The sequence below is a fragment of the Schistocerca gregaria genome, chromosome 1 (assembly GCF_023897955.1).
Source record: "Schistocerca gregaria isolate iqSchGreg1 chromosome 1, iqSchGreg1.2, whole genome shotgun sequence".
Classification (NCBI taxonomy): domain Eukaryota; kingdom Metazoa; phylum Arthropoda; class Insecta; order Orthoptera; family Acrididae; genus Schistocerca; species Schistocerca gregaria.
The window spans coordinates 1177506354-1177532620 of NC_064920.1; the positions used below are offsets into that span (position 1 = coordinate 1177506354).

Here is a 26267-nt window from a genome sequence, read left to right on the forward strand (position 1 = left end):
GAAAATTTTAAATTAGGGCAGGGTCTTTGAGGCCCTGCATATGCATTCGTCTGGGTTTTCGGCACCATGTATGCTGGGGTTAAATTTGTTAACTTCATGTTCGATTTTTGGAGGTTTTGCTCACTCTCTATGGCTTTACAGAAATTGTTAATATTATCAATTTTCACGTCTTGAGGACATGAACTCCCAAGAAAAGTGTTTAAATTTCAGGGGTCAAAGGTAGAAGTTAATAGGTTGAACCGTTTTTATTATATGTTGCATGCAGCTTTCACAAATCATTTCTCGAGAAAAATCTGTTTGAAGTTTAGGGAAAACTTTTATATGTACTATTAGCTAATTTGGATAAAAAGTACATGTTATTATATGCTGACAACAAATCTGAAGTTCGATTTTCAAAATGGGTAATGCAATAAAGTTATGTTTTGGCTAGTTTTGACCAAAATTTCACAAAAAAAGTGTTTTCGTTACTTACGTTCAGTCTGCAATTCCAGGATGGTTTATCAACCCTTCCTCTACCTAGAACTGTTCCACGACATCAATTCCTTCGTTCTTCTTGGCGAGAAAAGCTGATCTGGCTGAGATGAATATGCTGCGATTGGAACCCTGCACATGTAGTTCGTCAGCTATTTCAGCGAATATGTTTGCATACACACTGCAGTATAAACCATTTTGTGAATGTTCTTCCCGGCACGACAAGTTTTCTACCTGAGCCGGTCATCTCCGGCTCAGACGTCCCACGGTGGTCTTGACACTGCTTCAAACAATGGGTTGTAAAACTTCTGTAACGCACGAACTAAAAATCCTTTTCGTCACTACATTCCAGACACAAATACCTTTCAGAAAAAGTAATAAAAATTTAATTTTCTACCATTTTGAATGAGAACCTGGCCATGAGTAATAATTTTTATCGATCTGAAGATATCTTGTCAGTTAGCTGAAACCAGTAATGAATAAAAAAGTTTCAGAGATCTTGAAATAGGATTATTTTATCCACACATTCCATTACCCATTGATGCGAGCAAAGACTTGTGATGATTTTTCTTCCATTGATCAACCGTTCCTTCGGGGAACTATCTAGAGGTCAGAAATCAATGCCGATAGTTAGCCAGATAAGTAAATAAATCAGACAACAGATAAATAATACTCTACTGGCCATTAAAATTGCTACACTACGAAGATGACGTGCTACAGAGGCGAAATTTAACCCACAGGAAGAAGATGCTGTGATATGCAAATGATTAGTTTTTCAGAGCATTTACACAAGGTTGGCGCCAGTGGCGACATCTACAACGTGCTAACATGAGGAAAGTTTCCAACCGATTTCTCATACATAAACAGCAGTTGACCAGCGTTGCCTGGTGAAACGTTGTTGTGATGCCTCGTGTAAAGAGGAGGAATGCGTATCTTCACGTTTCCGACTTTGATAAAGTTCGGATTGTAGCCTATCGCGATTGCGGTTTGTCGTATCAAGGCCAGATTCTCATTCATAATGGTCGGGATGACAGGCATCTTATCCGCATGGCTGTAACGGATCGTACAGCCACGTATCGATCCCTGAGTCAACAGATGGGGACGTTTGCAAGACAACAACCATCTGCACGAACAGTTCGACGAAGTTTACAGCAGCATGGACTATCAGCTCGGAGACCATGGCTGCGGTTACCCTTGACGCTGCATCACAGACAGGAGCGCCTGCGATGGTGTACTCAACGACCACCCTGAGTGCACGAATGGCAAAACGTCATTTTTTCGGATGAATCCAAGTTCTGTTTACAGCATCATGATGGTCACATCCTTGTTTGGCGACATCGCGGTGAACGCACATTGGAAGCGTGTATTCGTCATCGCCATACTGACGTATCACCCGGCGTGATGGTATGGGGTGCCATTGGTTACACGTCTCGGTCGCCTATTGTTCGTATTGACGGCTCTTTGAACAGTGGACGTTACATTTCAGATGTGTTACGACCCTTCATTCGACTCCCGAAACCCTACATTTCAGCAGGATAATGCACGACCGCATGTCGCAGGTCCTGTACGGGCCTTTCTGGATACAGAAAATGTTCGACTGCTGCCCTGGCCAGTTCATTCTTCAGATCGCTCACCAACTGAAAACATCCTGGCAATGGTGACTGAGCAACTGGCTTGTCACAATATGCCAGTCGCTACTCTTGATGAACTGTGGTATCGTGTTAAAGCTGCATGGGCAGCTGTACCTGTACACACCATCCAAGCTCTGTTTGACTTAATGCCCAGGCGTATCAAGGCCGTTATTACGGCCAGAGGTGGTTATTCTGGGTACTGATTTCTCAAGATCTATGCACCCAAATTGCGTGAAAATTTAATCACATGTCAGTCCTAGTATAATATATTTGTCCAATGAACACCCGCTTATCATCTGCATTTCTTCTTGGTGTAGTAGCTTTAATGGCCAGTACTGTAGCTATCAAAATTCATAGCAACCGAGACAGGAGGACATAAGATCTTCACAACATGAATCCATAAAAACTTTGGTCTCTCGTTGGAACCGCAATCAACGAGTGCATTAATGTAATAGAAGGTATTATGACAAAAACAGCCTATAAAATGTTGCACACTTGTATGGTACCGCAATAAGACACCTCTACAATGTTGCAGGCGGCGGCCGCTTCGTGGTGGCGAGCACCGGCGACCTGCTGGTGAGGCGGGCCACAGCGTCGGACGCCTCCTCCCGCTACAGCTGCCTCACGCTGCACGCACTCACCGGGGAGCGACGCAGGAGCACCCCGGCGCAGCTGCTCACCGTCACAGGTAGGGCTGCCACAGCCGCAAAACCTTCTAGTCAGAGAGGCTTGAAAGACTCGTTATAAATGCCCTGCACCAAATCCCGAACTAAGTGCCTAGTGGTCGCAAAACAGGCCACAGGCAGAGAATAGTGGTAGGAAACAGACACTGCTGCCACTCAACAGGTGGCAGAACGTCACGAACCTTTCTTTCTCCGCTATCGAAGCTTCGTTTCTTCAGGAGCATTGCAATACGCTAGCCGTAAATTATGCAAGTCACCAACTAGCTCTTTTCCTGCCTTGTGAAGTAAATACTGTACAATCAGCTATCGAAACCTCGAAATTAAATTAAATGACTCCAAATGCGTTCCAAACCCCATATCCACTCCAATATGTGACACTTCTTAATATGACCCTAAGGCCCCAACAACCAAGCCGGAACTCACAGTTCACATCAAACCTACTGATACATCTCTACATAGAAACTGCAATAAATAGTCCTTGTTACCTATTCTGAATTTCATCTCAGTACCAAAGAAATCTATTCGCTCATCGAAGTTCGCTCCATTTCGAACCACCGCGACGCTTAAGCTTACATTCCTTTCTTAACTCCACCCACTGCAGGTTATATCATGGCATAAGAGCAGTATAACAATATTTTCTACAATGTCCCCGCCCTATGAACAAAAAAATCTTTATATCACACTTGGTTGCGAAGGTCACGCAATAGCCTTGTACGCAGACAAAATTACTCGATTTCAGGTCTGCCTTTTATGCAGAAAACAGTTTACATCGATTCCTACATGTTTCGGCACCTTTGTGTAATTGCCACTGCGTGCTCTTCATTCACTTCTTAAGATTGTGTTTCCAGTAAGAAGAGAATAAATAGTACCCACTGACCATTACACATATGTGCTGAAACATGTTGGCGTTTATATACAAAAAAGCTGCTAGCGTAACATGCGGACTTCATACCCAATAAACAACTCTTTATTTCTCAAAACTCTCGTAGTATCAAGTTCATATTTTCATCCTCAACGAAACTTTCTTTTAACCTTATCACAGAATAACGCAGCTTTCATGGCGCGTGACGGAGCTTCTCCTATCTCTCTCTCTCTCTCTCTCTCTCTCTCTCTCTCTCTCTCTCTCTCTCTCTCTCTCTCTCTCTTCTCTTTTTCCCTGAAAACGTCTATTCGCTCTCCGATCGAACTTTCTCGTGTGATAAAATACCGCCAGAAATAAATCGCTAATAACTGCGAGACTAATAATGCCTAAACAATGGTTGGAGCCACAAGGGACCGATCGTGTCCGTACGTGTTTCACACGCAGCATTTGTTTTACTTGTGACTTCACAGCCCCACTTGGGTGTCTGCTACGAATTAGCTTTGTGTAAAGATATAGAGTGGTGTAGCTTGGAAAAGTGTTGGGCTAAGGCATTGAGTCGGGCGTCATTGTGAAGAGGTTGGGGGGCACTACTCAGACCCAAAGTGCGACAATACAAATAGTCACTGGAAAATAAGTGCAAATCGGCATTACATTAAACTTGCAAAATAATGAAAGCTGTTCTCTCATACGACTGGTAATGTGCCTCCAATTAAAGAAAACGAAAATCAGACGAAAAGTCGCGTCGAATGGAATCCAAAGATACTAAAAATTTCAGTTCCAAGCGAATGCGAGAGCTACAGCAGTGTCGAAAAAGAATTAAAAACTAATACATAATGAAAGACATCGATTCGTGTGACTCGTAAGTATGCTCCGAATTACGGTGTATACGTCACAAATTGGCACAACTCATACTCGACTGGTGAGCTATCGTCCCTGAAATTTTCGTGCTAGGTGCTAAGAGAGCAGACAGTTTGTAACTACAAGACCAAGAGAGAAATCCGTTGTTTAAAAAGTGTGTAAACAGCTTGTCTCCTCTACTGTATAATCTACACATCGAAAAGCAATGAAGGAAATAAAAGAAAGGATCAGATCAAAATCAGGGAGATCAAAATTCAGGGTGAAGTCACAGGTAAGGTCGAGATGAAAGGAATTCTGAAAACCTGAAAATCCCAGAGTCGAGTGAATACGAGAACTTTGGTGAGGTCGAAAAGGAAACGAAAAACGGTGCAGAGCCATTACGTAATTGGCACAATGGCCATTCAGAGGCCAGCGAGAGCCCAAAATTATAGTTTATCTATTCTGTAACCATTATACTACTCTGTGCAACCATTGCATTAAAGAGATTGACAAATTACGTATTAAGACTTGCTATGATTTTATACCGACGTTTTATACAACGCACACAGAATTTTTGTTTCTTTCACAGGTTTGATACGACCTCCCAAGAGTTTGTCTCCTGTCCCAACGTCTTCATCTCAGAGTATCGCTTGCACCCTCCGGCTTCAATCATACGTTGGACACATTCCAGCCTCGGCTTTCCTCTACAGTTTTTACCCTCCACAGCTCCTTCAAGTACCATGGAAGTTACTTTTTGACGGCTTAACGCACGTCCTATCGCTTTGTCTTCTTGCCGATTCTGCTGAGAACCTCCTCATTTCTTATCAGCCCACCTGATTTTAGCATCCTTCTGTAGCATTACATCTCAAGTGCTTCGATTCTCTTCTTTCCCGCTTTTCTACTGGCTGCGAAAAGAATATCAAAAATGGCTCTGAGCGCTATGGGACTTAACATGTGAGGTCAACAGTCCCCTAGACTTGGAACTACTTAAACCTAACTAACGTAAGGACATAACACGCAGAACCGAGAATCGCTCGGCCACAGCGGCCGGCAAAAGAATATTCCTGTACGGTCACAGCGTCCGTACAATTCTCCTACCGAAGACTTCATCTTCACCTTAATCTTCCTAAGCTTAAGCTTTACCTGTGCCGTTGTTTAACCAGTTTCACGCTCGTCATTTTCAGTAGCCCATATAGGCTAACAAGTAATATGAGTTGTTGACAAAGACATAAGAGCAGAAACCAGTTTAGCCATTAAACAACACTTGTGAGCGTTGATTTTCAACATTTGTAGTGAAACGTGGGCCGACCTCAACACTATATGCCCAATACACTCCGCTAAAAACTGTAAAGCCTTCTACGGCGTTTCACTGATAACAGTCATATTCCATACTATGATCACCCATTTCTTAGTAATTTAAGTCTGCATACTATATCTCATATACTTTTACATTTCCTGGTGGTGAATAAATGTTTCAAGGAGCTCTTCCCGCGTCACATTTGTCAATCTCAAGCTTCCTGCGACCTCGTCCACAGTCATCGTAAGATTGGACTCCAGTAGGCCGTTCGTTGATGTCTATGACTGAAAAACATTGGTAGCGATGCTGATTGCATTAGATGGTGAAAGAGTTAATTGATTCCCCTGTTACTCTTCAGCATCAAGCGCCCGTTTCCATGCACCATTGGGGTGCAGTCACTATCCCGGTTAAAGTTTTTTTGTTACAATTTCTGATATCAACGGCTTCTCTGATGACAGAAACCCAGCAAGTAGATACGTGGGATAATATTATCGTTTTATCACACATAAACGTATGTTCATTCATGAGGCTGTGTTCAGCAAGAACAGATCTGTCCAAATAGCGATATTTAATATGATGTTAGTACTCTGTGGATCATTCTGAAATTATTCACACTGCTGATTCATTTAACTTCTAGCACATTGATAAGGTTTATATTTTATGAAAATTTCAGGAACACCGAGAACAAGGTACCTCCGGAATACGTTTATTAGATATCTGATCTCGAAAGTCCCCAAGCATCAACTCTTCATTTTAGTGCATCAGCAGCACGAGGTGGTCTGTGACCTAAGGTATGCATACAACCTTCAGTTTATGTGGTTTCCCTAAATCGTTTAACGTGACTGTGGGAAAGGTTACTTTTCAAGGAACACGAGCTGTAAGCGCCGCATCTGAAATTGTGCTAGTCCCTAATGGCAGGACGTTAAATCCTACAGGGTGTTTGAAAAATGACCGGTATATTTGAAACGGCAATAAAAACTAAACGAGCAGCGATAGAAATACACCGTTTGTTGCAATATGCTTGGGACAACAGTACATTTTCAGGCGGACAAACTTTCAAAATTACAGGAGTTACAATTTTCAACAACAGATGGCGCTGCAAGTGATGTGCAGGATATAGAAGACAACGCATTCTGTGGGTGCGCCATTCTGTACGTCGTCTTTCTGCTGTAAGCGTGTGCTGTTCACAACGTGCAAGTGTGCTGTGGACAACATGGTTTATTCCTTAGAACAGAGGATTTTTCTGGTTTTGGAATTCCACCGCCTAGAACACAGTGTTGTTGCAACAAGACGAAGTTTTCAACGGAAGTTTAATGTAACCAAAGGACCGAAAAGCGATACAATAAAGGATCTGTTTGAGAAATTTCAACGGACTGGGAACGTGACGGATGAACATGCTGGAAAGGTAGGGCGACCGCGTACGGCAACCACAGAGGGAAACGCGCATGTAGTGCAGCAGGTAATCCAACAGCGGCCTCGGGTTTCCGTTCGCCGTGTTGCAGCTGCGGTCCAAATGACGCCAACGTCCACGTATCGTCTCATGCGCCAGAGTTTACACCTCTATCCATACAAAATTCAAACGCAGCAACCCCTCAGCGCCGCTACCATTGCTGCACGAGAGACATTCGCTAACGATATAGTGCACAGGATTGATGACGGCGATATGCATGTGGGCAGCATTTGGTTTACTGACGAAGCTTGTTTTCACCTGGACGGCTTCGTCAATAAACAGAACTGGCGCATATGGGGAACCGAAAAGCCCCATGTTGCAGTCCCATCGTCACTGCATCCTCAAAAAGTACTGGTCTGGGCCACCATTTCTTCCAAAGGAATCATTGGCCCATTTTTCAGATCCGAAACGATTACTGCATCACGCTATCTGGACATTCTTCGTGAATTTCTGGCGGTACAAACTGCGTTAGACAACACTGCGAACACCTCGTGGTTTATGCAAGATGGTGCCCAGCCACATCGCACGGCCGACGTCTTTAATTTCCTGAATGAATATTTCGATGATCGTGTGATTGCTTTGGGCTATCCGAAACTTACAGGAGGCGGCGTGGATTGGCCTCCCTATTCGCCAGACATGAACCCCTGTGACTTCTTTCTGAGGGGACACTTGAAAGACCATGTGTACCGCCAGAATCCAGAAACAATTGAACAGCTGAAGCAGTACGTCTCATCTGCATGTGAAGCCATTCCGCCAGACACGTTGTCAAAGGTTTCGGGTAATTTCATTCAGAGACTACGCCATATTATTGCTACGCATGGGGGAAATGTGGAAAATATCGTACTATAGAGTTTCTTCTATATCTTGCACATCACTTGCAGCGCCATCTGTTGTTGACAATTGTAACTACAGCAATTTCGAAAGTTTGTCTGCCTGAAAATGTACTGTTGTCCCAAGCATATTGCAACAAACGGTGTATTTCTATCGCTGCTCGTTTAGTTTGTATTTCCGTTTCAAATATACCGGTCATTTTTGAAACACCCTGTATTTCTCCTTCAGTTCATTCGGCCCAACTAAAGCAATTCTTAATCCGTGCTGGATACAGAACTTCAACGAAAATAACGAAAACTGATAAGTCAGAAAAAAAGCTAAGAAGCACAATAACAAACAACTACGAGATTGGTGTGCTGTGTACCAGGGTGTATGCCTCGCTAATTGATTCAACTCATACAACACCTATCGACCGTGGAGTTTGGTTGTGAGGTCCTAAAGAGCAGAGAGCTTCTAACTCCAAGACCAAGAGACATTTGCTTGGAGTAACAGGGTTGTAAGCAGGTCTGCAGCCTTTCTCCCTTACTGTTTAATCTGTAAATCGAAGAAGCAATGAATGATGTGAAACAAAGGGGGGATTAGAAGTCAGGATGAAAGGATATCAACAATAACATTTGCTGATTACATTGCTACACTATTGGCCATTAAAATTGCTACACCAAGAAGAAATGCAGATCGTAAACGGGTATTCATTGGACAAATATATTATACTAGAAATGACATATGATTACATTTTCACGCAATTTGGGTGTATAGATCCTCAGTAATCAGTACCCAGAACAACTACCCTTGTCCGTAATAATGGCCTTGATACGCCTGGGCATTGAGTCAAACAGAGCTTGGATGGCGTGTACAGGTACAGCTGCCCATGCTTCATCACCATACCACAGTTCATCAAGAGTAGTGAATGGCGTATTGTGACGGATGCGACCATCATGATGCTGTAAACAGAACTTGGATTCATACGAAAAAATTAAGTTTTGCCATTGGTGCAACCAGGTTCGTCGTTGAGTACACCATCGCAGGCGCTCCTGTCTGTGATGGAGCGTCAAGGGTAACCCTAGCCATGGTCTCCAAGCTGATAGTCCTTGCTGCTGCAAACGTCGTCGAACTATTCGTGCAGATGGTTGTTGTCTTGCAAACGTCCCCATCTGTTGACTCAGGGGTCGAGAAATGACTGCAAGATCCGTTACAACCATGCGGATAAGATGCCTGTCATCTAGACTGCTAGTGATACGAGGCCGTTGGGATCCAGCACGGCGTTCCGTATTACCCTCCTGAACCCACCGATTCCATATTTTGCCAATAGTCATTGGATATCGACCAAAGCGAACATCAATGTCGCGACACGATAAACCGCAATCGCGATGGGCTACAATGCGGCCATTATCAAAGTCGGAAACGTGATGGTACGCATTTCTCCTCCTTACACGAGGCATCACAACAACGTTTCAGCAGGCAACGGCCATCAACTGCTGTTTGTGTATGAGAAATCGGTTGGAAAGTTTCCTCATGTCAGCACCGTGTATGAATGCTCTGAAAAGCTATTCATTTGCATATCACAGCATCTTCTTCCTGTCGGTTAAATTTCGCGTCTGTAGCACGTCATCTTCGTGGTGTAGCAATTCTAATGGTCAGTACTGTTGTAAGGTGTCAGGCAAATCCAACACCTCCCATGAAAACCCTGACATGATAAGCAAATCCAGTTGTATGTCACATAGCTCCGAATAAATCGTGACATTAAATTAACCAAAGTAATACGAGTAACGAGTGAGCAAATGGAATACCACAGACTAACACAAGAATGCCTGAATGCATGTCGTACCTCCCAACGTGAGACCGACGCAGTTCCGAGGGGAGAAACGAGAAAAGAAGACGAGAGCAGAACCGTGTTAAGCTAGAAGGCCCTACGATAAGGGACGGACTGGACACCCACGTCGCCAGCCTACCTCTAAGACTACCACCCGCACATTTTAGCGTGAGACTGTTTCGAGTCTCTGTTACATCAAGTACCACCCCCAGCCCATGTTAAAAGCTAGAGCCCTCCAGAAAAACAGTATAGATCTTACGATAACACAAAAAGGGCCACTACCACCCGCAAGTTATAGTGTGAGACTTTTTCGCGTGTCTGTTACATTAGCACCACCTGCCAGCCCATGTTAAAAGATAGAGCCCTCCAGAAGAACAGTATAGATCTTACGATAATGCTAAAAGGACCACACCAGCTGCAGGTTTTAGCGTGAGACTCTTTCGCGTCTCTGTTATGTTGCAAACTTTAAAAACATTGCCCCACCGCGAAAAGTATAACGTTTCTCATTGGATAGACAGAATTTTTGTAGGCGGGGCTTAAGGTTAATATTGAGACCCTGATTGGTCAGCTGAAAACACAGCCAGATAGTTTTTTTAAACCAACTTCGGTAAAATTGTAGTAAGGAGAAGTTAGGAGGGAGTTGTTTCCGAGATGGCGAGGTGAGCGGAGCTGTGCTGCCCGCCGCTGCCCTGACGCTGTCTAAACACCGCACGCAATGCCGCATTTTTGAGCGCATAAAGCTTCACTCAGAACTGCAGAAGTCTCATCTGTTACACCTCCTTTTTTGCGCAACACTAGTGTCGATCGTCAATTGAAGCTCATGGTGTTCACATTTGCCACTTGAAGTAAAAATCTGAAACGCGATGATTTTTCTGTTATATAGTTATTGAGAAGCCACATCAGCCACTGTAATTTACGACAAGTTAGATAAGTTATTAAAGATAATTGAGGGTCACTGTAGACAATTTTGATAGTTTTCTTTTTTGTGAAACTTAACTTAAATGTAGATTATAGACGTGATATGGCATAGGTCATCCTTCGATCCATTGTAGAACTTGGAAACCCATTCAGGGAATATTCGTTCACATTTTTGTTGAACGCAGTTGGTTTTTACCATCCTGTTTTTTATCAACAGTGCAAATAATGAACCATGTTTTGTGAGTAGAATAAAATTTCCAATGGTAAACTTAACTGCTTTTTCGACGTTATTTTACCAGCTAACTAAAAATAGGAAAGCCTTGAACCCCTTCCACTAAATTTAGTTAGTATTAAGTTTCTTTTACAGGGAGTGCAGTGGAGCTGACGCTGAGATCATTTAGTATATTCTTATATCATCGCTAGTCTCACTGAACTCTTCTGAATTCTACATGTCATGTGTGGTCCGGCGTCTCCTTACCAGCAACAGGTCCCAGGTTCCAACTAGTCAATTCCCTAAAAAACACGCTCAGAGCGTCGTTGCGCGAAAGTGGTAGGGAGACACGATATAGAACAAACAGACACCCCCATGAATGTTTAGACTGCATCTTCGGTATAAGCCACGAAAAATTACAGGACCTGTTGGATGAAATAAATACTGTAATAAGCAAGGAATATGTGCTGAAAGTAAACCAAAGACAGAATTAATTATTGAGAAGCAACAGAAGTGATTAGGTGTAATGTGGGCTCAATGGAGGTTACATCTATCTGATGTTTGAATTTGTATCAGTCTCTAAGCGCAAGTTTTCCTTTACTTCATTACTAGTTCAGATCAATTACGACAATGTTCGCAAGTGCCACTGGGGAGGTCCGGCTTCGAGTCCCGGTTTCTACCATAGATTTTTTTGCTGGCCCCAGGAGTGGAACGCGGTGCACACCACATCGTGTTACCAGCTGAGAAGCTACTTGACCCATTAGCAGAGGCTGCAGGTCACGAAAACTGACAATGGCTGGGATAGCGGTGTGCTGACCCCACATCCCTTCACACCGCAGCCAACGAATCTAGTGGCAGGGGATGACACTGCGGTCGGTCGGTGCTGGGAGGGAGGGCCGCCAGGGCCTGTGGACGGAGTTTACTTTTACGTCTGATAACGTTGAGATTGGTTGTCCTTGTGCTTACTTTTCGGGGCTAAAACGCACACACAGAATACATCATCCTTGTCTTCAATGACTTGATGTAATGCATAAGCGTGCTCGTACGTGAAGAAGGAACCACATATCTGTAGATTATCGTAACTGACTGGAACTAATAATAAAATAAAAAAATAGAAAATTCTTGCTATCAGAGATTGATGCAAATCGTATAGATTCTAAAAAGTACATGGGGAAAGATAACAACAACAAACTTAACATTGATGTTGCGGAGTACATGTTAGTAAAAATGAAGAAGCACTGTAATCTTTGCAGCAACGTAACACGTGACAAGCGAATCATGAAGGACACAAAAAGCGGAATAGCATAATCGGAGAGGGCTTTCCTCGCCAAGAGGACTGTACTGTTATCAAATAAGGGCCTTAATATGAGGAAAAAATTTCTGATAATCTACGTCTTGAACAAAGAATTTGTGGAAGTTGCGCGGTTCTTTCCGTCCCTTTACGACGAACCTGCACCTACCTGTGAACATCAGTAGGAAAGCCGAGTGAAATCTACTGTACTTCGACGTGAACCAGGCTGCAATTAAAGTCACTAATCTACCTTCCGGGAGAAAGTTTTCACACAAATGAAAGGTTGGAAATTTTGTCCTCAATTAATATATTCTGAAACTTAGGTGAACAAGTATCACTGCCAAGCCCGTGCTAGTGTTACACAGTCACTCACAATCCCTTTCACTCACGTTAGCAAGTTTATGGTGTTGCATTTTCCGAACACGTAATAGCTACAACAATACTGATTGTTTTTGATTGATACTGCTCGCCAAATATTAAGTCTGTCGGTACCAAATGCAGTCACAGTGGCTGACCTGCTCAATACGCCAAAAGAAATATGTCTTTTCTCGTCACAAAACTCACTTAAAAATTCCGAAATTTCTACACGCCCATCGGAATAATTATGCCGTCACTTTACCACACTTTTGATGTATGAAACACTGCTATATCCGGCAACGTATCTTTTCCATCGGAACTACTACTACACACGTCAGATCTGTTTCATGGCTAGGCTCCGACGCTTCTCTATAATACTCTTAGTCTTCTCTACCAGCAGAGAAAGGCGCGCGAAGAATATTGCTTTACCATTGGCCAGTTTACTTAACAGCCAATAGCAAAACAACTCTCTTCCGCGTCAGTCCGCGCTTTTCATCAATAACCAATCGCAAAATAGTAAACCTCACAACTGCACTTTTTACCGACGTAATTATCTAATATGCTGAAGTTTTGTTTATGCATAAAGTTATTTACTAATGCTTTTTATACCTGAATTATCTTTCCCTTTACCATAAACTTACCTTACAAATCTATTCTACAAAAATCCCCTTTGTCCACATCCATACTTCTGCGAAACGTTCCCACACTAAATCCTACTACATAACTCGTTAAACAATTATCTTCATATTAACCTTAAAGCACACTCACACATCATTCATACTGGTAAAACACATTTATAACGTTTTACATACACAAAAAGACATAATAACACTTTATGAAAATACTAGAACAGTTTATGAAAAACATTCTGTTACTTTAGTGCACTCTAGTGGGCACAATCGAAACTAAAATCACAGTCGCCCTTCTCCAATACTGTCCTCTTTCGGCTGATACATAAACTACGTGTGCGTCCAGTCTCGCGTCACCATCTGTCACTATCCAGCTCTGAGACACATCTCCCACTTAACCACCTCCAAGGCAGGATCGTTATACGGCGCTACGACTCAAAGTGAACTGATAAGTACAGAGGTTTCCATAGAAATAAGTGGAAAACAGTAACAAGAAGGAGGGGCCTGATGTTAAGGAATGGGAAATAATTTCCACGGTACTAAAGAGATCCATGGACGGCGCAGTTTGCGTGGGACGACAGAGAACGAGACATGTCTAGCAAATATCTGAGGATGTTGGCTGCCAGTGCTACTCTGAGATGAAGACGTTGGCACAGGGGAATCAGTTGTGAGACAGATGACAAAATATGAATATAATCATCTTCTCCATTTCCTGCACATCAGATCTCATAGCACTGTTTAATAAGAGTGAGCACCCGTAGAAATCACTGAATACTTTACATAGAGGACACTTTCCTTTTTTAGAAATGCTGAGGTTTCCCAACCATCGAAAACTCCGTGGAAGATGTTGTGCAGGCACTTTGTGAAACCCTGTTGGTAGAGAATAAGTTTGCTTGGGACTTTAAAATTTCACGCAGTGCTCGCTTTAGTCGTGGCGTAAAGCTAAGCTGAAAAACTTTGCGGAATAACTGTGGAAAGAACTTGTTGGCTAACCTAAGGCCTATGTAGTTATTCTGTGTGGAAAGAGCCTGAGATTATTTGAACTATGAGGCCGCATCCCGTGAGACAGAAAAGTTCACAGTCGCGGAAAGTTTTTACGCCGACCATATTACCGTTTCTGTTCGCAGAGTAGAAACTTCGGAACAGCTATAAAAATAATGTATAGCCATCGAGGACACGCTCGGTGTACCTCTGAATTTTACATGCCTGTTTGTGACCAACTCCAGTGCGGTTCTGTGAAACTAGTTTCAGGAATTGGTGTGCCTCTTGCCGGCTGAAACATAAACGACTTATTACAGTCGGTTGGGTCGCTGATGCTATCATCATTTTGCATAATAGTCGTACCTGCGCTAGAAAAGGGAATAGCAGAAGCATACTTTCAATAAAAATAACTTAAAAATGCATTCAGGACTTAATGATGTGCTAAGCATTCTGTAACAATATGGTAATGATAAACTAATAGGAAACACATAGAAAACAGAAAATATGTTGTTAGGATGTGCGTCTGGGAAGTTTTGTTCCTATGTTATAACTCATTTTTCGCAAACCTTCAAGTGCATTAATCGTGGTATGCATAGGAATAGGGCTTAACAGCAAATCATAAGAAAATCTGTCGTATATAAAGTGTGGGAAATGTTTGATGAATTTACAATTTGATGTATTAACAGTACTTGATAATGTTTACTTGTGACTTATGTCGGTTGCTTAGGTTGACAGGCGATGGCTCACTTCATGCATTACACTTCGTATCGAATGCTTAAGAGAGCATTACAAACTTTGCGAGAAGATAACTGTTTACTAATATTCATGGCGAACTTAGTTTTCGGTATAATGCAAACCTCTTCATCTCACAATAGCACTTACATCCAACAACCTCAATTATTTCTTGGATAACTTCCATCCCTGTTTTATCCTACAGTCTTAACCCACTACTGATCACTATAGTAGGAAGTTATTCCCGTACTAACACATGAGCCGGGTGAAGTGGCTGCGCGGTTTGAGGCGCCATCTCACGGATTACGCGGCCCCTCCCGCTGGTGGTTCGAGTCCTCCTCGGGCGTGGGTGTGTGTGTTGTTCTTAACATAAGTTAGTTCAAGTTAATTTACGTAGTGCGTAAGTCTAGGGACCGATGACGTCGGCAGTTTGGTCCCTTAGGAATTCACGTACGTTTGAACACTTATTAACACATGGCCTATCATCCCAGTCCTTCACTTTTTCAGTATTTTCCACATATTTCTTTCCTTGCCAAAAATTAGGTGGACTGATAAAAATAGAAATGAGGGGGTTCGCATAATCTGCTAGGGAATTCATAGGTGGAAAACATCGACGAGAGAAACGGACAAGGTGATACTACATTAAGGCATTGTACTGGAGGTAGTTATAAAAGGTAAAATTCAGGACGCTGGATGTAAGTGCTTCCCTGAGATGAAGAGGTTGGCACGGGAAAGTAATTCGTGGAGGGCCGCGTCAAACCCGTCAGAAGACTGAAGGCCCAAAAAATAAAAATAAAAATAATTGAAAATAAAGTTTCATACACTCGACAGTGTAGTTCCGCGTATCATCACGATCGGAGAAATAAATCCTGTACAAAAAGTACCCTCTGCCCGCTGAGTCTTTAGCAGCACAGATAAAGTAATTAAGCGGACTGTGCCAATAGGTGGAAGATGCCAATACCCAATGGGTGGCAGTCCCATCCATCACCACTTGTTACGGAAAACGTTTTGTTTGTAGGAAGAAGAAAGTTATCCCTACTTCGTCATTAAAGGCGAAGAAGAAACCTGAATTTACCCAGTAAAGACGAAGTAATCTGAGAATCATAAGCACGCAACTTATATTTCCTTTCTTATTTATGTTAACAGTTTTTTCGTGGTTGTTCGTTTTGAACGTGTTGTCAATATGTGTTTTGAAACGGCATTGTGTGGCTTCGAGACAGTCAGTTTAGCAACTTTTATTGCAGGTTATCTGGAAGAAAATGTAGAGTTCATCTTCTCCATACGAAATGAGTAAGATGCCACTTCATTAAATAATTATTCTCTGAGTGCCGGATAACTTCAAAAGAGCTCTTTGGTGTAAAGGTTACTTGTCATGCCCCGTCAATACGAGAAATAAGCAAATAAAGCTACTGGCTACAGAAGAAATCAATAGTGGAAAGATGTCCTTATTAAATGTATCGTAACTCTACCAAATACCATACAGAATACTGAAATGAAGAACGGAAAACAAAAATTTGGCCAAAGGTCTATCAGGTCCTGTACGTAAGAATATTATAATAAAATCAACAGTGGCGCCAACTTCCCCGTTACGATCGAAGGTGGTATTTTAGTAACAACAAATAAGTAACAGTAATTCACTTTGAAAATTTATTCAGGACACCTTGGCGATGAAAATGAGAGCAAAATTGTGGACTGTATACAAAGACTGTACGGTGCTGTATATCCACCATCGCCAAAACCAGTTCAGCGATTAGTGTTTTCATTTGGAAGAAGACTGGAATATCTAACTAATTAAATAAAGTAAGTATGAAGGCCGACTATGAATGGTTGAATCTATTCTTAAAAAGACATCCCATTGCTGTTGTAAGGAATGTCCAGGATTTGTCCTGCAAGAGGGCTGGAATGTGTCGAGAAAAAGCTGAGACCTGTTTTTCCCTCTTGTTACACGCCTGTCAGGCGGAAAGTTGTTTAAGCAGCCAGGGAGAATATATAACATGGCTGAGTGTTGACTTCAGCTGAACAATGAACATGGGAAAGCTGTTGCAGTCAATGGTTTAAAGATCTCCAACACGAAACGTCAGTCCAAAAACGGTGAAATAATATCCCCAATCGCTTGCTGCAACGCCAAATGGAAATTCCTGAATTCGACGAGGTATGCCTCCAGGTTCCCTCGTCGAAATTAATAACAGTTCTGCTTGTGTAAATACGGATAGTATTATGAACTGCTTGAATGATCGTGTTTTTCCTAGGAAGGTATCTGGCAAAGTATTGCTAATTCTGTGTGGGCACATCACATTGTTTTGATGTCAATCTTCTTGGTCTTGCAGCTGAGAATGAGATTATTCTCCTCTGCTTTAATGGTCATACTATGCAATAGTTGTAATCCCCAGATCGGACCTCGTTGAAGCCCTACAAACATTTTGATAACACGCTAGCAACAGTCGAAGCCACAACCATCCAAGTCACAAAGTTACTCGTCTGCAGTTTGGGCGATTGTTGAGATCTGAATGGAATTGTGCTGTAACTACGGACAACGGTACCTCTGGAGTTTCGGCCTGTGGGTGTTATCAGCACCATCCATCTAAAATCCCAGACCACGCATTAGCATTATCCGACAGAGCGAACTGTAATACAATTGACGGAAAATTGGAAATGGAAGCTAATGTAACACCAACATGCATTGTAGAGCTACATAGTGGTTCTGCTGTACTATTCACAAGCGGTGCTTCAATGTCTACTCCTGCACCACCGCTACGCACACCCGAAGCAGGACCATCCGGAAGTCGTGGAGAACAATCTATTAATTCCTCGTCTGATGGCATATCCTGTTCTTTAAGCCTTAGAATCCAGGCTAACCAAGACGAAAACGAAATTTCAGAGGTTCTCAGTCCAAGAAGAAAACAGTTAGAGGCAAACCACAAAAGAACGAATCAAAACGTTGTATTCTGCAAAGAAAGGAGTTGACACCACCAATCAGTTCGTCTTAAAGTAACGAGGAAACTTTACATTTGAGTAACACTAACACGAATGGAAAGAATGAGAGGGCCGGCAATGTTCGTCTAGCCTGTAAGGTCTCCTTTTATGACAAAAAGGACCAATGTGTGTCTGGATACATTGGATGTAAGAAGTGGTCGCATAAGAATTGTGGAAACAACAGTAACTACTGCTGAATTTGTAAAACGAAACAGGTAACACTGAACAACAAATGAAAGCCTTAATCTAGCAACTGCTGACTGTTAGAGTATTTTGTCTGTATTTTTCGTAATCAAAATAAATTTTGTTCTGTGAGTCACACTTAACTGATTCACAAATTTTGTTTCTTTCACAACTGCATCTTCCCCCCAGTACAGGTGGCATCCGTACAGTGCTTTCAATATAAATTTGTATCTATCATTTATTAAAATATTCATTGTTTATATTTTCAGTGTAGTTAAATGCAGGATCATACTTTAATTCAACAGGAATTTCAAGTTGTTTGGATCGGTGTTTCAACCGTTAAAGAAGAAAGTTCTTAACTAACGCATCTTCCACCGACTTAGCTTACAAAAACTGTAGCTCAAAGCTAAAAATATTGTTGTATTTTGTAAGAACCTGTTGAATAGTTTTAGACCAGTTTCGTGGAGAGTTTGCTTTGTTGGCATAACGGGTTGCCTGTAAGGACGTTAGCTGACACTTTGCCCGCTGTTTGCTTGCAGAAGCGACAGGAGGGATGCCGCCCCGGCTGACGCAGCGCTCCAGCACGTCACTCACGGCGGAGCAGGGCCGTGACGTCACGTTGAGCTGCACTGCACAGGGAAACCCGCCGCCCACCTTCACGTGAGTAACACACACACACACTCTGCCGACCAAGTAGCCTCAACTCTGCTTCAGACCAAACAGGATGTCACCAGGCTCAGGCAGGTATACACAGAGAGTGCTGTGACGTCACAAGGACGCGGTGTACCTTCCTGCCGCAACTCGGAGTCCAGTCTTATCGACGGTGCACATACAGTGTGAACAAAAACCTATGATTTTCTCCTTTGCGCTACTCTGCGAAAAGAAACTGAGAGGAGTATCAAAGATATTTCCGGAGTCCGGAGTTATTAAGCTCTGAATTTTGTCATTCTCTCCCCCCCCCCCCCCCCTCTCTCTCTCTCTCTGTCTATCTACCTATCTATCTATCTATCTATCTGTCTCTAACTCTCACTCATCACCTTCGAATGCTCGTGGGAATACAGATGCCGTAAAAGACAGTAATCGCTTCAGATATTCTCGAAATCACCTTCCATTGCATAACTTACATACATAAAAAACTTGTTTTTTTTATAAATTATGTAGAATACAATGTGTTAACCTCATATTGGAAATTAATTTATATGGTGATCAGTTTGTTAAATACACTAATGGAGTGGTCAGTGATTACTCATATTACTCAGCTTGCTAGTTAAATCTACATTCATTATATCCATTAATTGGAAGCAAGTGCACATCAGCGTAACATTTGAAATCAATATCAAATAAACGTGTTAGGTATGCCAGATATTGCGAAAGCACATTAGGTACATAACAATCGGTTTTATTGGTACAAAATTTATATGTTTAAGCCTGATTCTTCGGACTTCGCAATAATTAACACCTTTCAGTCATACTCTAAGATAAAAAGAAAGCAATAATATTCCTAGTGTGTTGATAATGATCTCCGAGTAGCATTGCTGGATATAAATTAGTGCTTCGAGTAAAACAAGATATTATCTGGGGAACTTTTATAGGAGTGTTTTGATGGATGTTGTTCCCAGGCAGCTATTCATCAGTCAGATACTATCTCTCAGTTGCCATTAGGCACCCAATTCCCGCATTTGTGGCACACTCTGAACAGCTGCGTAACCCCCTGCTCTTGGCTTATTACTCTGTCTCAACCAACCTTTCAGCTACCGTCTTATTTGCCTTCTGCTGTTACTTGCATCAGGGTCGCCACTATCACCTCTATCACCTAAGTACCAGTGCCCCTTAACGCTGAGGCTATTAGTTACTAGTAAATATGATAGACCACTCAATTTTATTTGTCACAGGTTCAAGCGATCTTTTCATAAATTCCATCGAGATATATGAGAATTCTGTGTGTGAGTGAGTCCTCATTAGCGACATACAGACACAAACGGAAGAAAGATAACAAAAAACGTATGGTACTTTCAAATAAACAATCTCTTCTGTGTTCCTTTCAAACCAGAGGATTTCAGGGATGAGGCCATTCGTCCATATTCCACACTGAAATTGGAGTTTCTTTATCTTACATATTCCTGAGTACATCCCTTATTATCGATATGGAAAATCCCTCTCACCGACATTCTCTATTCTAGTCCATAATCGCAACCTACTTCATCTTACATCTCCATCCTCTTTCCAAACTATCGAACTACAAAACACTTCACCCTCTCACTACTCGGAACTTCGATTCTACTCAGAGTACGCGAAAGAACTTGCCCCCCTTCTAAGAGCCGTGTACCTTAAATCTCTCGAGGAACGGTTCTAAATGATTGGAAAAGAGCACAGGTAGTTCCAGTTTTCATGAAGGGTCATCGAGCAGATGCGCAAAACTATAGGCCTATATCTCTGAAATCGATCTGTTGTAGAATTTTAGAACATGTCTTTTGCTCGCGTATCATGTCATTTCTGGAAACCCAGAATCTGCTCTGTAGGAATCAACATGGATTCCGGAAACAGCAATCGTGTGAGACTCAACTCGCTTTATTTGTTCATGAGACCCACAAAATATTAGATACAGGCTCCCAGATAGATGCCATTTTCCTTGACTTCCGGAAGGCGTTCGCTACAATTCCGCACTGTCGCCTGATAACAAAGTAAGAGCCTATAGAACATCAGACCAGCTGTGTGCCTGGATTGAAGAGTCTTTAGCAAACAGAACACAGCATGTTCTTCTCAATTAAGAGACGTCTACAGACGTTCAAGTAACCTCTAGCGTGCCACAGGGGAGTGTCATGGGGCCATTACTTTTCACAATAAATTGAAACGTCCCCTTTGTAAAATTATACACGAATGTGATTAAACTGACACACAATAGTTTTTTGGCGCAACGCAATCTGACTTCCAAAAATCCCTACGAAAGAATGGCCCTGACTAACATTAACCTATACGTTTCACAAATCACGTACCTCACAAAAATCTTCGTTACTCGAACTACTGCAATACAGCGAGCACCACTACTGCCAGCTAACTAAAAGATTCAAACTACGGAAGGCATTAACTACTGATAGGTATAGTTAGCAAATGAAAGGTTTTAATGGAAAACAAACAATGTATTTACCTTAATAGTCATAATATATATATCAGTTCATGACACCAATTCTTACAAATTTCAAAACTCCGCCATCTCTCTCCCCACGTCCACCACAGCTGGCGGCTCAACTCCAACTGCCCAACGCTACGCGCTGTTAGCATCCAGCTGCCGCTGCCCGACACTACAATGGCAGACAACAATGCAAACTAAACACAGACTGCGCACAGCACAGCCAGTGATTTTTCATACCGAGCGCTAAGCGGCGTTACCAATAAGAAAACCTAAACAGCCTACTTACATAGCCCCCATGCTCCCCACAAAAAAATTTTACAAATTGTTTTGGGCAGTGGCCAATAATGATTTGATAAAATTTTTCATAAGTAGGCTGTTTAGGTTTTCTTATTGGTAACGCCGCTTAGCGCTCGGTATGAAAAATCACTGGCTGTGCTGTGCGCAGTCTGTGTTTAGTTTGCATTGTTGTCTGCCATTGTAGTGTCGGGCAGCGGCAGCTGGATGCTAACAGCGCGTAGCGTTGGGCAGTTGGAGGTGAGCCGCCAGCAGTGGTGGACGTGGGGAGAGAGATGGCGGAGTTTTGAAATTTGTAAGAATTGGTGTCACGAACTGCAATATATATTATGACTATTAAGGTAAATACATTGTTTGTTCTGTATTAAAATCTTTCATTTGCTAACTATGCCTATCAGTAGTTCGTGCCTTCAGTAGTTTGAATCTTTTATTTAGCTGGAAGTAGTGGCGCTCGCTGTATTGCAGTAGCTTGAGTAACGAAGATTTTTGTGAGGTAAGTGATTTGTGAAACGTATAGGTTAATGTTAGTCAGGGCCATTCCTTTGTAGAGATTTTTGGAAGTCAGATTGCGTTGCACAAAAAATATTGTGTGTCAGTTTAAGCACATTCGTGTATAATTTCACAAAGGGGACGTTTCAATATATATAAGTGACCTAGTTGATAGTGTCGGAAGTTCTATGCGGCTTTTCGCGGATGATGCTGAGTATACAGAGTAGTTGCAGCATTAGAAAATTGGAGGGAAATGCAGGAAGATCTGCAGCGGATAGGCACTTGGTGCAAGGAGTGGCAACTGACCCTTAACATAGACAAAAGTAATGTATTGCGAATACATAGAAAGAAGGATCCTGTATTGTATGATTATATGATGGCGGAATAAAGACTGTTAGCAGTTACTTCTTTAAACTATCTAGTAGTATGCATACAGAACCATTTGAAGTGGAAAGATTATATAAAATTAATTGTTGGTAAGGTGGCTGCCAGGTTGAGATTCATTGGGAGAGTCCTTAGAAAATGTGGTCCATCAACATAGGAGGTGGCGTACAAAACACTCGTTCGACCTATACTTAAGTTTTGCTCATCAGTGTGGGATCCATACCAGGTCGGGTTGACAGAGGAGATAGAGAAGACCCAAAGAAGAGCGGCGATTTCGTCACATTGTTATTTGGTAAGCGTGATAGCGTTACGGAGATGTTTAGCAAACCCAAGTGGCAAACTCTGCAAGAGAGGCGCTCTGCATCGCGGTGTAGCTTGCTGTTTCAAGTTTCGAGAGGGTGCGTTTCTGGATGAGGTATAAAATGTATTGCTTCCCCCTACTTATACCTCCCGAGGAGATCACGAGTGTAAAATTAGAAAGATTAGAGCGCGCACGGAGGCTTTCCGGCAGTCGTTCTTCCCGCGAACCATACGCGACTGGAACAGGAAAGGGAGGTATTGACACTGACACATAAAGTGCCCTCCGCCACACACCGTTGGGTGGCTTGTGGAGTGTAAATGTAGATGTAGATGTACTTTAGTGTCAGTACGTCCAAACTCTCTAGCCCAGCTGCTACCGTCCCCCATCCAGCTGTTCACTAAGTGTGTGTTGGCACATCGTTGATCAAGTTTGACACTCCCTCCCTCTGCCAATCATTAGGCCTGTTTGTCGCAGTGTTGACACTGGACATTTTGAACCATTACTATTGTACAAAAGTCTGAATTAAAATAACATTGCGAAGTTTAGTGCAGGGGTATACAGATTTGCTAGTACCGCGGGCCAAAGACACCTCACTGTCACTACGAAAGGGATATCAGTATAAATAAATAAAAAAATAAAAGTAAAAAACTGCAGTGTTATGCAAGTACGCAAATTCAAAACTACGTGCCGTTGGAGACAAATTGTTGAGATACCGCGCCCATTGTCAGCTAAAATGGCGTTACACAAAAGAACTGCGTTGCACAGGGGTCCTCCCTTTGCTTTACGGGAGGGCATGAAAGAAGAGTATTAAATAAGATTACGAGGAAGTACACAGAGGGAGGGGCCGCATGCGATCAGCCGTCTGTGGACCACCTGTTTAGTGTGATTGTTTCACATTTTCTGTAAATTTAACATTATTATCCGTAGCGAAAAAATAGTAGGTCCCACCCATTCATTTCTCATCCAAAGCGTTTCTACTAATGCGTTTACTCCTCCTTAGTAAAAGCAATTGTTCCGCTCCCTAGGAGTTGGGTCAACGCCTCAAAAATCGCAGTTTCAGTTGATGTATCTTGATTAGTGCAGTCACTACATTAAGAATGATTTCCAGTACTCGCTAATTCTTTCTGTATTTCTGTCTCGAAACAATTAGTAGTATCTAACGTTTGTAAACATTCCTGGCAGATAAAATTATTCATCTGTATGACATTACTGCAATAGTAAATATTTATCGTTGAAAATGTTTTACTATATTGATAAATAAATCAAAACAATAATCACAGTGTAAGGTAAAATCAAAAATTTCTTAACTTGAGAAATTTGGCGGTGACATGGGCTGGACTGGGAGAACTTCAACATCACTACTACAATTATCAGACGGAATTCACGCCCAGAAGTTCCTGGCAAACTGCTGCTATCTCGTGGCAGTTCAGAGAAGCTGCTGGGGCACCCATTTTCCGGCAACAGTCCCGGCATTAGCTGTTCTTATCAGCGTCTCGTCTGCGTGGTGCGTTATTGTTACTCGCTAATTTGCTGAACTTTGCTCCCATCATATTAACACTTGTTTTGCTAGAGCTAGAACTTCCTAATGTTGCAAGATATATTTTGAAGAATCCTTATAACCTGCGGAAATTTAAAAATCTTCTCACTGTTTCGTTATATGGTTTAATTTGCGCCTGATACTCTGAAATGGAAATTCCTCGGTCGTTAATGCTGCCCCACATGAATCCTCTGTAAGCTTATCAAATTCTCGTACCTCATCGACCTTTTTCGAAACATACGTATGTCTAACTAGTTTCATTCTCCAACATTTCTCCATTGCTGCGATTTTGCCAACACCCCCTCCACAATTTTACACTTACACGCCTTTAGTGTATAGTTACAAACCAACGATCACCACCTAGGGCCTGAAATCCGACATGACTCTTGGCCCTAGTTTTCCAGCTTTCTCAGCCCTCGTCTTCTCTTTCTTCTTTAGCACTATAGCACTTGATTAGCTTTGGCCGCTTTGGCCTCTTTAACAATCTTCCTCCATACGTTTTTCTTCTCTACTTTTCTCTTCCATCCTCGCATCTCCATCTTGGTAAGGTAAGCCAGCACAATATCTGTAGTCGGCTGTCTCTTCTGCCTTTCATTATACGTTTGGTCATGCTGCCCTAAACAGTGCATTCCTTGAGAATTAATAAATTGTCTTTTCCTTGTTTAGGCCGTCGAATTTTATTGATATATCTTATTCTTCATTTTCCTGCCTCTCTCATAGGATTTTCCTGTCAAATGCTCTTAGATTCTTCACATCCGCTTCTGTCAACATCCGCATATTCGACCCATATGTAACAACTGGTTATGCAAGGGAATAGTATAATCTTAACATTAGATATTTGTTAAATACATGTAAGTTCTAAGTAGGCTCTATTTCCTCCTGATATTCTTCCTCTAACACACACTGTCATATTCTAATGCTTATTAAAAGGACACCTAGGTAATTGAAGCAGCAGACGGTTTTAAAATATTTATTAGAAACCTTCAGGTCATGCGATATTCGTCTAGCCTTAGAATTGGACGTTATCATGTATTTTGTCTTGCTTTAGTTTACAGTAAATCCAATTTTTGCTCCTTTTTCTTTTCTTATTTCGCACATTTCTTCGAGGGTGTTCACATCTTTAGCAACAATTGCAATATGTACCTTTCTGACTCTGTATCAGCACGGGAACAATTTGCAATGTCGTGGACTCCGAAGAAGCTTTCAAACGCCAAGATCGCTATTAAAATATTTATTCGATTCAGATAAGCAGTTTTGGCAAGACTATGTTACCATCTTCGTATCTTATACTCTATAATATTACGCAATCTTACAGTACTGATAAAAACCATGACGCATTGTTATGAAGTATAAGATCTTCACCAGGTGCACCATTGTTTTTTGCAATTTATACATCGCTGACTCCACCTATTGCATTTTTGGTATTTTTGCTTCTTCCTTTTCCTATTTTCTTCTCTTGCATTATTGTGCCCTCACACATGTTGCCAAGGTTATTTCGAGTACATAACAGAAGTTTACTTGGGAAGTCCTTACACATCCTCCATACAGTCCCGAAGTCTCCCCATGTGATTTCCATATTTTTCCAGCCCCTGAAGAAAGACATTCACGGTCGACTATTTGCTTCTCACGAAGAAGTGCACATCCAGGTACCATTATGGTTCTGCACGCAACCATAAACTTATTTCCATGTAGGCATTGGCCAAGTTGCCTCACAGTGATATGAATCCAATAACAATTGTGGCGATAATTTTCGAAATAATAAACAGTTTACTTACTTTTCTCCCCACATCTGTATCGTTTTCATTTGACTACACATTATAGTTTCATTACCAAAACACAATCGAACATTTATGTTTTTACTCCTCAGAAAATTTCATTTTACCCCTCAGGGATAAATAATCACCAAGTTGGGAAACACTTCTGTTTTCTAGCAATAAAGCATAGTCTATGGTTCGGCTTCCCAACAACATTTTCTATGTTTTTCT

General features: G+C 41.9%; 1 protein-coding gene across 1 annotated transcript in view; it reads left to right on the forward strand.

Annotated features, from left to right (window-relative positions):
- Nucleotides 1–26267, forward strand: part of LOC126297439 (Down syndrome cell adhesion molecule-like protein Dscam2) — a 384987-nt gene that overhangs the window by 55597 nt on the left and 303123 nt on the right. Inside the window, exons 3-4 of the mRNA XM_049988328.1 lie at nucleotides 2638–2790; nucleotides 18687–18807. Of these exons, the coding sequence (XP_049844285.1) occupies nucleotides 2638–2790; nucleotides 18687–18807 (274 nt within the window). The remainder of the gene's footprint in view (nucleotides 1–2637; nucleotides 2791–18686; nucleotides 18808–26267) is intronic.